Source organism: Leuresthes tenuis, unplaced genomic scaffold (assembly GCF_036924035.1).
Source record: "Leuresthes tenuis unplaced genomic scaffold, fLeuTen1.0.hap1 SCAF_8, whole genome shotgun sequence".
NCBI classification, from domain to species: Eukaryota; Metazoa; Chordata; class Actinopteri; order Atheriniformes; family Atherinopsidae; genus Leuresthes; species Leuresthes tenuis.
This window is the reverse complement of record NW_027325362.1, coordinates 15,242,067-15,255,211: the sequence shown is the minus strand read 5'-3', so window position 1 is coordinate 15,255,211 and position 13,145 is coordinate 15,242,067. Positions and strand designations below refer to the sequence as shown.

The 13,145-nt window shown below is 39.4% G+C and overlaps 2 protein-coding genes across 3 annotated transcripts in view; one reads left to right on the top strand and one right to left on the bottom strand.

Moving 5' to 3' along the window:
• The window catches only part of hps1 (HPS1 biogenesis of lysosomal organelles complex 3 subunit 1), a 289,252-nt gene that overhangs the window by 36,234 nt on the left and 239,873 nt on the right, over nucleotides 1-13,145 (bottom strand). The window lies entirely within an intron of this gene.
• The window catches only part of LOC140313071 (A-type potassium channel modulatory protein KCNIP2), a 93,408-nt gene that overhangs the window by 37,565 nt on the left and 42,698 nt on the right, over nucleotides 1-13,145 (top strand). Inside the window, exon 1 of one of the 2 annotated variants that reach the window (XM_072391022.1) lies at nucleotides 8,287-8,627. The exons of the other annotated variant lie outside the window; for it this stretch is intronic. Coding sequence (XP_072247123.1) covers nucleotides 8,540-8,627 — 88 coding nt within the window. The 5' untranslated portion in view covers nucleotides 8,287-8,539. Of the gene's footprint in view, nucleotides 1-8,286; nucleotides 8,628-13,145 lie in introns of those variants that run through there. 2 annotated transcript variants of the gene reach the window in all.

The window sequence follows — 13,145 nt, the reverse complement described above, 5'->3', positions numbered from 1 at the left end:
TTTATAAAGGAATCCTTTGCCCCATAAATGATGCTTCTGCTTCAGCTGTGAAAGCCCCTCTCATACGGAGGCCCTTCGTTGGTGATGTGACCCTGGATGTAAAATATAATGTAAAGTCTGACAAAAAATCTGTACCTGCAATCAAAAGGTACCCAAAGACACACCAATAAATCTTTGCTCAAATATTACACAGATACATAAATAATTAATCCATATTTTCCTATATTTCAAACAGCTTTGAATACATTTTCATTGAAATTCAAAAGAGAGCTCGGCAGAATTTATTTCTCACCCAGCTGGAAGAGTCATGCATCATTAGCTACTTACACCGTTGCAATTTTCTAATAGCTGCTCTTCCTCTCTGGTGTTAATTAAAATGAGAAGTTGAGGTGTGTGTATGTGTTTGTCAAGTTTATTAGTTTGTGGCTTCTCTGAATCCATCTGTTTGGCCTCAGGGATGATGACTGCTCTAAAAGTTGTGGCTGTGTATGTTTCTGCCTGCAGGTGGCAGCAGCATCACAGAATTTAAGCTCTAGTGGTTGCTATCTCTAGTGGTTGCTATCTGCACCACTGAGGCGTTGACTACACTACTTAACAAAAAATAATCAGTCATCACCGCCTCATTTAAAATCTTATGATGTTCTGTATGTTGCTGCTAAATATAAACAAGGTCCATTATTAAAAAGTACACCCTTACTCTTGAGCAATCATTTCTGACCAACACCTTCTAATCTCACCTCCTTATTATAGGAGCTGTACTCCAAAGCTGGCAAGGATTTAAAAAGCCATCCATAAGTGTCTTAGTATGAGATGTTTCAGTCTGAACTCCATAAATGACACATTTTTAACAGTACTGCTCTGAAATATATTTTCTAATATAGGAGCAGTGAAGAATTATGAAAAACTGCTGTCAGCTTGCTCGAGGTGCAAACTACAGGGAAGCAAATGGCTTTTCTTAAAAGGACAAGTGTTACTATCCCTGAACATGTCTGTCTATTCTTCTCCAAACTGTTCAGGGAACTGGTGGTCAGTCTATTACAGGGACTTCTAAAAATGTGACTTTTTAGATTTTGGGGATTTCTTGAATATTGACAGTAGTTAGTTTTTCTCCTGCATTTCTATTTTTTTCTGTATCTTTATCATAATGAATCATGCATAAAATCATGTTACTGTTGATGTTTCCTGTGATCTATGCATGAGGGTGGATCCCTGCTAGTTCACTTTGTCAAAGATATCAGTATGCATGCTCTTTCCATCACCATCAAAGCATAGCATCTCAGTATCCTAAACTTCCCTTTACGTGACTTCTTGTTCTTATTCTTGACGATGGCAAAAGCAATGGATAAAGCTGTTGTTTCAGCCCAAATGAAAGAAAGGTGAGAAAAGTGAGTTTCCCAAAAGCCATTTTACAGTTTGCACACTGGAAGTATTATATTTGCAGTAATTATGAGAACTGCAGCTGTGTCCACTTCATTTTAATCCGACTTATCCAAGATAAACTCCCAATTACAGATTAAAGCTTATATATCTGTCACTTGGCATTAAGTCATGCTTGCCGTCATGAAGAGTTATGTCAACACATTGGGGAGGAGGGGATGGGTAAACAGTTTTTTGGATGCTTGTTCCACTCTTAATAAACAGAAAAGGACTGAGTGCCACATCTTTTTTAAGGCCACACATCCTTGAGGACGAGTGTTTCCACCTGTGCCTCTTTCTTGCTCCTCCTCCTTTGCGCTCTCTCCTCCCTTTCTCCTCTCCTTCCCTCCACTGTCACATGTTCTCAGTGAATAGATTCTTGAGTGGGTTTCACCAGCTGGTGCATTTGCCTGCCTCATAAATAGTGTTAAAAACAAATACATGCTAGTGTGTGTGTGTTTGCCAGAGACTAAAGTGTCAGTGTCACATCTGCCCTCCTACATTCCTGTTTGCCTTTGTGTTGATGTGGAAGCAGTCTACAAAGGCTGCTGCACCAAATCCAGATCTGTGGGGATTGTGATGTTGTCACTGGTGACAAATTCAATCTTTCATAACATCATTCCTCTGCGTTTAAATGTCATTAATTACTAATCCTAATACACTAATCAACAAGAAACAAAAAAGACAAAGAAAAGAGGTAAGAAAATTTGCCAATCCAGAGCCTACAGGTCAAAGGAACTGTAAGTTTATCCACTGCTTAACTTTTTTCTGTTTGACTTCTAGCTGTCTGCTACATTGTTTCTCCTCACTGTCTGTCCATTTTTGTTTTCTGGTCACACAATTGCCGCGTAGATTCAAGTCTCAACTGAATAAAAGTGGCAGACTTTTCAAGTTTGAACTGACATGTTCGAAATGCCAAATGTATTGTCCAGTGATAACTGGTGCTAAAAGCATTCGCAGTATGATTCTTGATGATAGTTGCTACTGTGCTGTTCCCTTGATTTGACTCTGCTTTTTTAACACCAGACATCTTTTGCTGGTGGTGAATCAAACCCCTTGAAGGAAACACATGAGGTCTCAGACTTTCTGCAGATATGTTTCCAGAGGGCTGGCAGGTTTAAGATTTCGAGAGGCTACAGCACTGACATGCCAGCCCTCACCCAGTGTCAAAGCTGTTCTTAAAATTTTATAACAAGGTCGTGTGTGGAAGGTTGTGCAGTTCTTACCACCAAAGGTCTAAATTTTGGCTGTTTTGCATGAATCGAAAAACCACCAACCAACTCTTAACCAGTAGAAGGGTAAATCATCATCGGCATACTGATGAGACGCCAACGAGGAAGTGTCTTTAAGTGCAATACCACAGAGTGGTAAGTTCCCAGCTTATGTTTGACAAAATGCTGTCAAAATTCAGTTTATAGAAGAAAGTACATAATGTACACAGTGTACCCCACGGAAGTACACAAAATAACAGTATCATTTTAATTTTGATGCAATTCAAGTTTCTTTCTTATTTTTCAGAAGTTAGAAGTTTTATAGCATTGGCAGCAGAATTTATGAGTCAAAATCTTTAAAATCACAAAATAATCAATCACTTCAATCATTTGAAACCTTTTTTTCCTAACTACCTGACAATGATAGTTTACTACTTGTACTCTAAAGACCGGCAACACACAGGAGATACATTTAAAGGTATCACCATCTCTGATTGCTTCACACATACTACTGAAGTTGGTGCATCTTGTACCAGCTGTCCTGCTTTGTTAGATGACTCTGCTCAAATGTGAGAAATAGATGCTAATATATTTTAGAGACTATGTGTTAACTGCTGTTTTTTTATTTCTCCCAGCACACACACACACACAAAATCAATGAACATGAAAAAATGAGTTAATGACTAGAAAAGATCATTGTGTCAGTGAATTAATCCTATTGGCACCCTACAGCATTTTTGTCCTCCTTAGTGATATAGACCAGACTATACTACACATTCACATTATCACGCTTAATCAGTATGTGGTAGTAGATGGGATATATATGCCTCTTACCTGGCTTTGAAACATGACTTTGGACACTCATATTGGCTTCCATGTGGCTTTTATGCATGCTCTGAGTGATGTTGCTCTGAGTGTCTACTATTATCACACTTCTAGCTCGCAATGGCTTGCTTCTTTGTTTTCCTTTATCTTCTTATATAGCCGGTAAAATGTTTGCCACTGCAGCACTAAATGTCAACCACACGTCTGCTGCAATAGCTTCTATTTCAGTATTGTTTGTGAGTCTCTAATCTCCCTGAATGGTCTCACAAGTCTTCTTTTCTGTTCACATGCACGCCATTTCAGTGAACTCTCTCATTTACATAAAAGTCAGATGCAAGACAATTGCAGTTATGACTGTGAACTGTCAAATCTGTGTGCCTGAAAAACGACAACGTGCTAGCAGAGGCAGAAAAGAAGAATTGCTTGCTTTCAAACATGACAGTAAACAATAGAGGGACAGCAGAAGTTTCAGATTTATAGATGAAGCTATTTGATGAGTGAAAGTAGATATAAATACCTAATTTATTTACATGAACATTTATCTAGCTACCCAATGTGTCTTGTATTTGTATATTAGAATACTTCCATTGCATTTCCCCTACCATCCAACATATAATTTTTTTTGTTTGCTTTTTACCTTGAATGTTTTGATATTGTATGTCTTTACGTTTTACTGATCCAGACATACAAATTATAAGTATCTTTAATTCCTCTTCCTTGAGTATAAGCTGGCTTTCTTAAAAAATTTGCATTTCACCATCAGATCATAAGCCCTGATCTTGAGCATGGGACTGAGCTTAGGTGTATGTGTACGGCAGGTGATGGTGCCCTCTAACAGCCAAACCTATCACACCAATAATCTTTCATCCTACACTGACCACTCACTCTGTCATTTCACTTCTTCTGCTGGTTTTACCCGTCAGTACATGTATGAATTTATGAGAGTGTCTGTGTGCTTTCTTTCTTGACAGAATTGGCCGTTTCAATTATTCATAGGCTTCGGGACACAAACACTGTGCATGAGTTTTTGTGTGCAGTATTGTAAGTAAAATATCTGGCTAGCAGCAGCAAAAAGATGATTATTCATGTACTACATATACTTCTGCTGGACATAATCTGACACTGGTTATCAACAGTATACAATTCAGATTGAGATTGCCTTTTTAATGAGAGTTTTGCAGTGTTGCAGCTAAATTTATAGGAATCCGTCTTGTTATGGACATTCTCGTTTCTTGCCAGTGTACTGTCTGTTGTTTAATTGGTCTTTCTTTGCTACATAGTTTTGGTGTCAGAGTTGAGAAGTTGAGTGTGGATTACTTAATATTTCATAACATGTTGTCAGAGTCAGACATACACCCTGAAGATGATGGAGACAGGGGATTCAGGAAGAAGATGGATTCAGCTGACTACTGTCTACTCCACTTGCCCACACATCACAACTGTACCTGTTTCCATACTGCAGTGAGTTGCTCTGGAAACTACTTACTTTGTTCACCACTGTGTGGCACTAAGAGACTTTATAGTGAAATTGTTGCTGAGACTATTAGACTATCCAAAATTCCGGATTATAGTTGGTCATATGATTCCTAATTTGTCCCAATCAGAAGTTCACACTGGCTTTTCAGGTGGTGCTCTGCAAGCTGTGAAAACCTGCTCAGGGGGAATGACTTGAAACTTAAATGCCCTGCAAAGGAAAAAAAATTAAAACAAGGATGCTTGGGACTCCTTACAGTAGCCACGTGAACCTACAAACATCCATGATACAGCCAGCTATAAGTCACAAATAAAAATCTCTTGCTCATGCATGCTGAAAAATGGTAAATAAAGTTGGCCCCATTGGAACTGCAGCATTGATACAAAAATCTCTGCATCTGCACTGAATCAAAACAGCTCAACTTTATAAAACCCTAAAACATAAAACAATGTGCCAACATCCTCCAGGTCTGAAGAGGAGACCTACTCAGAATCATAGTATTTGTAAACCACTGTTGTCATTTTTCTTTTTGGATCTTCTGGAATGGGGAAAAAGATGCATAGTGGTACATTGATATCAATAATAATGATACTTTTCTTCTTCATAAGGCATGATCCACAGATTCAGAGAGTGGCCTTGCCTTTAATAATTTATTTTGATGCTGTTTTCTAAAGGTCAGAAGTTGGTTATTCTGTTATATCAAGATACCAAAGTTCTTTTCCACATAATAACAAGTTCATTTGTCTTGTTTACTTGAGATCACAACATACACCAACTTGTTATTAGAAAAAAAGCAAACTTTGGTTTCTCAACATCACAAGATGAGGTTGAAAATGAGTGTCTCTTGTGTTAGTGCCTCGTTTCATCATGGCAGTTTGGAAGAAAGTATAACATTAATTCTGTTTGCTGCACTGATTTTAATAAATATCTGCTCTCGAGCCCAGACATTGGTGCCTGGGAGCATAAATCAAAATTTAACCACTTGTTCCCCGAACCAACAGAATATTTTAACCTATTATCTCAGAAAGACGAGCCATGCTCCCTTGAGAGAATGACATAAATTCAACCATTATCATGACAAAATATTCCTCACTGTCTTGAGATAATGATTAACCCGTGATCACACATTAGAAAACCTTTGTCTTCGGATAATGATGGTTAAAAAAAAAAAAAAGATTCATGCATGGTCTCTCTCGCCTTCTGTAATGATCAATTATTAATAGACAAAAAAAGTATTTACTCAATTTCTTTATCTATGAGATCTTCAAATATCATAGCTTTTAACCGATTAGTATGTTCTTAGCTCTACAGCTCTAATTAGCATTGGCAACACCAAGCTAATATGCACTAAAATGCACATTACCATAGCTATTCCCTTCTGGTGACAGGTTAAAACAAGGAAAATGCATTTTATTGTGGCATAAGTTGGTGTTATAAAAGAAATGTAATTTTTTTTATGGACTCAATTTTCAGCATCTTGAAAATGATGACTATTAAGGACAATTTGTAAACAATATTGTTAGTGGATTTGGGCCACCAATAATTTGGGATAAATTGTTTGCGATATAGTTCACATTTGTTTAGGGTACTTAAGGACTCAGGTAGGCCTGATTTATTTCCTTTATAAACATCTTTGCACCTTTCCTTTTGTTGTATTGAAATTGGCCATTTCATCCAAAACGTCTAAAAATCTTTTTACAAAAACTTCCTTTCTTTCCATCCTGACAAAGCAACCCTGGCTACAGCAATGAAGCACACACTCTGTCAAGGCTCACACTTAATCCTCCTTATGTCTCTGTGTTTTAGTTCATGCACTGAGCTGTCGCACTTCACCTAACCTTTACAGCCTCTCCTTCCTAAAATGTCCTATTGGCAGCTCTATTAATAATGTAATGAGAGCCAAAAAGCAATGCCAGCTGATTGGGTGGGGTCACCACCTCAAAAACAGAAGGTGTGCCCATGAACTATTTGTATTTCAGATTCAACCTTGATTTGACAATTGTTACGCCATCAATAATTAAGATGAAATCCTTATTTGCTCTTTAAATACTGAGTCAAGGAAAACCTTTGCCATCTGCTGTCCCTCGTGTTTTTTAAGACCCATTCTGTGTTTCTATTCCTTGGTTATGTCAGGGCTACTTAATCCATCTGGCGGTCTTTATCTGTTTTATACACATTCTGTCTCATATCCGCCTGTAGTTTGGCATCTTTGTCACTTCTAGATAACAACACTACTGTAAAGGCTGTCAAAAAAGAGAGGGGAAAAAAAAAGAACATTTAACCGAATCATCAGCCTAATGTTTAACTGATTTTTTTTTTTACCTGATGAGCAGACAGGTGTGTACATACAGTATTCCAGTGTGTGTGTATGTGTGCATGTATGTGTATGTGTCTGCTGCTCTGACTACCGGAAAAATCCATGGGGTCTGGGGTTGCTGTGGTAACAGTAATCACTTTTAATTCAACATCAGGGAGAAAGAGAGAGGATCAAGGTGGAGTGGCAGCAGATGAGATGGGAGTTGTAGAGGGGAAACAATAAAAATGTGACAGCAGAGAAAAACAAGGTGAGTGTGTTTCCCTGTTTAGTGACTCTGAAAGAGTTCCAATACTGGAGGCAGAATGATAAGACAGAGAGGCTTTACATAAATACCTTTCTTTCTAAATCCCATTGGATTTAAAAGCTCTTCTTCATACTTCTCCGTCTTTCCTGCTGTCATACAAAAAGTGTTTGTCCACTGCTGGTGAGGCCAGGTATTTGTCAGTCTCCCTCTCTTTTGCCAGGCTTTTTCACTCTTTTGAAAATTTCACCACACTGCAAAAAAGAGGGAAAGATATTATTTATACATTCCCCTTTCTGCCCCATCTCCACCTCCCTACCTGGGTCTTTAAGTAGCTTTACTTTTCTCTTTTACTCTTCTTTCAAACGACTTTTGCTCTATATCATGAATACTGTTGATGAGCAAGGAAGGGAGGGATGGTGTGTGATGCTAATTAATGGGTTTGCTTTGTTTCCTCTGTCACTTTACTCAACCTCCTGCTGGCTTAAGCATACACACACTCTCTAAGGCTGTCTTCCTTATAAGCAATGAGTGAAGGAAACCTAAAGAAGAACAGCATCAACAAGATGTGTGGAGTATGCAGCCACCTGCCACTCAAGCCAGCCTCCTTGTAGTATTCGCCTCTCTCTCACACACACACACAAAGACACACATAGTCTCATGTGCGCCAGTCCGTAATTTTCCGCCACACTCTGTTGCCAACCAATGAGAGACCAGAACAGGGCTGCTCAGAACGTGAGGGGGAGGAGACAGAGCGCTGCTGGCTGATTGACAGCCAGCGCCCTACAGGTGGAGAGAAGAGCAGAGAGACGGAAAGAGGGGAGAAGACAACAGAGAGAGAAAAGAGAAGGGGAGCATCAGGAGTAATAGAGAGGCAGTGGCAATCAGACTTTCACACACACACACACACACACACACACGCATACACACACACACATAACACACTACCGGTGCTCTGTTCCTCCTCTCCTATCTCGAGCGCTCGTTTCCCTGGGCAGATTAGCAACTAACACCACCATCAGTACCATCATCTCCAACTCCACATCTCCACCAAGATGAGTCAGTGCAGGAAGAGGTGCAAGAGGCAGCTCACCAAGGTTGCACGCTATTTCTACCGCTTCCTCATGGGAACGCTCACCCAAGGTAGGCAGCCAAAACTTCAACTTCCACACCAAGAGGTTTGGTGGTGGATGCGCTTCTTAAAGTGATTGCAGAATTCAAGTGGAGATGGTTATAACTAAAGTTAAGTGACGTGTTTAGATCTGGTGTGAGAGCTTTGCATCTCAAACATCATATGTCCCTTGCTCAGTTTTTTTTTCAACCTGAATGATGGCAGAATAGATAAACATTGTATTTGTAGAAATCCAGAACAGGTAGTTTTTTAAAGAATGTGACTTGCAAGGTGTGCGTGGTTAAGATGAGTATCCGTGTGTGTATGCGGTCCATCTGAGTGCCTGTTTTATCTCCATTCACTGAGAATATACAGAGCTTTGACATCAAACAGTCTAAAGATAATAGTCATCATTGTCCACATGATGTGTCTGCTGAAGACAGGATATTTCTATTTCACTTGGTTCACCTCTTTGCATAAAAATAGAATCTATCAGAAAGCTGTTGAGGCTGAATGCGCTCACTTTCCCTCTTTCGATCTGCCTTTTGACTCCCTCCCTCCTTCACAGCTCTGTCCTTCTCTCTCCTCCTGTCCTCTCTCAGGAAGCATGTGGCATTCCACCTCCATTGAGAAACTCTCAGTGGGAGAAAGTCACATGTAGCCTTTTATCCAGCCTTTCATCCAGGTCTCAGTATGACTTCAACTTGCCCATGTCCATCCTTCTCTCCTCTGTAGCTCTCTCTTCACCTTTAAACAAAACTTCATGATTCTAATCTGTGCACCTGAGATTAATATTATTTAGAAGTTGAGCTTGATTAGAAGTTTAATTCAATTTTAGTTTAAAGGTGTTTTGCTCCTGAGCTTTGAGTGATACTGAGCAGAAGACAAAACCGAGTGAGGCGTTTCTGTAGAATCCGAGCATCTGATCCTGAGCGTGTAGGTAAAGCTGTGTTTAGATGACCTTGTCAAAAGAGCAGTGTGCGAATGCTAATTTGACAATTGTGCCGCTCATCTGAACCTCAGCTTTTCTCCTCGTTATCTCTTCAGACTCTGACATCTGCAGAGCCTCACGCTCATGCTCTGAAAGCATCAGCTGGGCATGTGTGGAGAGGAGCGTGCACACATATACACACACATTACCGATGTGCAAGTACGTCTTGATCAAAACAGCATCATTAAAAATGCCGGATAAAAATAGCTAGTATGATATAGCTTATATTTGGTTGTCATAGTGATAGTTTGTGTTATTTTTTATAATGTTGTCAAAATGCATGACCAATTACATACACTATTATAGAAATTAAGCTATGGTCATTTGCATGTTAATTTGATTCTAGGAGCCTAATGGAAACACTTCAATGCTTATAAAAGTATCTATTTTGTTCTCACTTACACCTTTAGTCTGAAATGCTTCCTTATCTTTAATAACTCGTATTTCTGAAAGCCCGACTCTAATTGGTCACTTGAATGACCAAAAATGGCAGAGTGGAAAGCACCTGCTTTCAGAGGTCCAAACCAGCCATCAAGTAAATGTTTCATGGTGATGTTATATAAATAAGAAACAAGGCTTGGACTACAAACAAAGCGTCTCAGGCAGATCAGGGATGCAGTCTTCTGAAAAACTGTATTTAGTGTGGACTCTGCCTTAAAACTCTTTTTAAACTTTTAAACTGCCTCAAAAGCTGTTTCAGGCTGTGACAGATAAAGTGAGTAATACTGCTCTTTATGCTACAATGCAGTTCCCTCCAACATCTGTTCTTTAAACCCTAAAGAGGGTGCGGTAGGGGTGTAAAGATGATCAATTGTGATTTTAATGTTGAAGATTTTATTTCATTGATATGTGAATAAAATGTGACATAAACCAGTCAAGTGCCAAATTCTACCATTAAAATTGAAAGGTTTGCTGTGGATCCCACACAGATTCGAAGCGAGACTTGCACTGAGAGCTGCACCAGTGCCCAATATCACTGCTTTCGAGGTGGTTTACAATGCCCCATCAAATCTAACATCTGGAAAGTAATTGGATTCCATTAGGAAGAATGTTCATTGGATAAAGCCTGCAGAGTTTAAGTGAAGAACAGCGATGGCACGTCAGATCGAAACGCTAACCCGATGAGATGTCATGGTTAATCCATGGATGCTGATACAGCTGGCAGAAGCAAGAACAACCACAACGCAAGAAATAGGGGGATGAATAAGACTTATTCTAATCACAGCATATCCACAACTGTACGGGCTGAAGTAAAGTATTAACAGCAGCCAATGCCTGATTTATTACAAAAGATTTACACAATTACAGAGTTTGAAAGTGATAGAAAAAAAAATCCATTAACAGAAATCTAACCGATTCCATTGTTTCACAGTACATTTTCAAACTTCTGTTGAAAATAAAACATCCCTGAATCATATCTTAAAGCATTAATCTGGATGCCCGTGGGAGAAACTCACACCTCTGGTGTGTGGTGTGCATCTGGCCTCCAGACTCCCCACATACCAATCTGATGGGATCTGATGGGAAGCAAAAATCAGTTCACAGAGACTCCACCTCACATCCAAAAGGGCCCAAATACAAGACACACCAGGACACACTTGTGGAGGACCTATTCAGTGTTCTGTGTGGTTATAACATCATAGCTAATTGTTGTAAAGCACTGAAAAAGTTAGGCTACTAAAAAAAACTCTTTTGTGGTTTCAGTCAGTCTTGAATGATCAGACGTTGATTTTGTACATGAAGTCCTTAATCACCTAAGATATATATTTTTTTGACTTGCTAATGTGTGAAGCTTTATTGCCATTTGTCCCACGTGGAAGTGCAAGCTTTGGATTATACTGTTTCCTATCTGAGCTAAATCAATGTTTTTGTAACTAAAATATACCTAACTAGCAATACTGAATTGAACTGACTCAAATCTGAAATGACACTGAACTGGAACAGTTTTATTTAGCTGCTGCGGGATACGTCACCCAACCTCAACTTTGAACTCTTGATTTTTCTTTTTCATTCTTTTTAAATGCAAAAAACAACCTCAAGTGAGCACAACCGTTTTACAAGATTGAGAAAGCAATTGTATTCTATTTCAGTCCACCTAATACAATTATTCAACATGCACATAAAAAATGTTGACGGAAATGCAACAAACGTTTGTTCCGATGTTTTCTTCCACAATGGAGAAGAAAGTCTACAAAAGCATGTGAAGCAAAGTAAAGAAATAGTCACAAAGCCAACAATGGGCACATATATTCACTTTAAAAAGTATACAAATCAATAATCAATCAACTTTCATATTTTGCTAATTTATGTCCATACATCTGTTGGACGTTCCATTCATTCGTACGCACAGGCAGACGCACAAAAGCACACACACTCTTTTTATAAATGGTATGGGAACATTCGGAAATCAGTGAGTTTGACATTATGCTTGCAAAACAAACTACTCGCTCTTTAAACAGCAAACTAGCTACCACTGTCTCAAAGCCCATTTGCTCCCAACGATGCAGTATTTATTAAAAACACCGTGTGTGTGTGTGTGCACAGACGCATCCTTAAGTTTACCCAGAATGGAGTTACCATGACTACTGGCTGCTGCGTGTCTGTTCCAATGGGAGAGGAAAAGAGAAAGAGAAAGGGAGAGACGTCTGCCTCGGTGCAGTGGGAGCCAGAGAGGGCTGAACTGTATAATGGCTCTGCTACATAGGGATTTCATCAAGGCCATTCAGAGTTTGGTATTTGAGTATTGTGGCATTTTTGGCTGTTCCAAGGTGCTGAGGGACCTGCCATTTAAGTCAGGCGTGGAGAGACAGAATTCACTCGGGCGTCAAATTGTGTATGAACCTAACAATGATTTAACCTATACAAAAAAGGACACCTGACATTACGAAAAAACCCTTGTTTGGATTTGTACTCCCCCTCTTCGGATAAAGTTGGGGAAATTTTTCACTTTTTTTTGTACGCTCTAATGTGCACTGATATCACACCTGTGACTTTGACTCACAAACCCCACGTCTGTCCCGTCACACAGACCAAGGGTCAGAGTCAGATCGTGTTTAATTTGTGTTGTGTGTGTGTGTACATATTGCTGATGACAGTCAAATGCAATCACCTGCCCTTTTATCCCCCCACTTTGCCAACTAATTGGTTTGGTAAATTAGCCTCTGTAAGGAAAACAAGACCGTGCAAGCGTGTGTGTCTGTGTGACTTGTTCGCCCCTCTGTCACAGAGCATTGTTTGTGTCGCCTTACTTTTAATAGTGGGACAAGCTCTGTTTAGTGCAATTAGGATGTTTTGAATACTGTTTAACTTGTTTGTCCACCCACACAGATGAACCCATATTTTAAGTGCATCCACTCAGGCAGATTTTCTGTACACACACCTCTCTTTTTCGTGACACTATCTTAGCCTGCGCATGCTGTGGCTTTAGGCGAACAGGATCTCTGTGAGCCTTATTGATGAGTCGTTTAACTTTGTGTTTATCTAACATAAACAGTCAAAGCTGACAGTACAGGTCACTCTGTTTATCCTCCACCCTGTCCTTTCCTCCTTTCCTTCACTA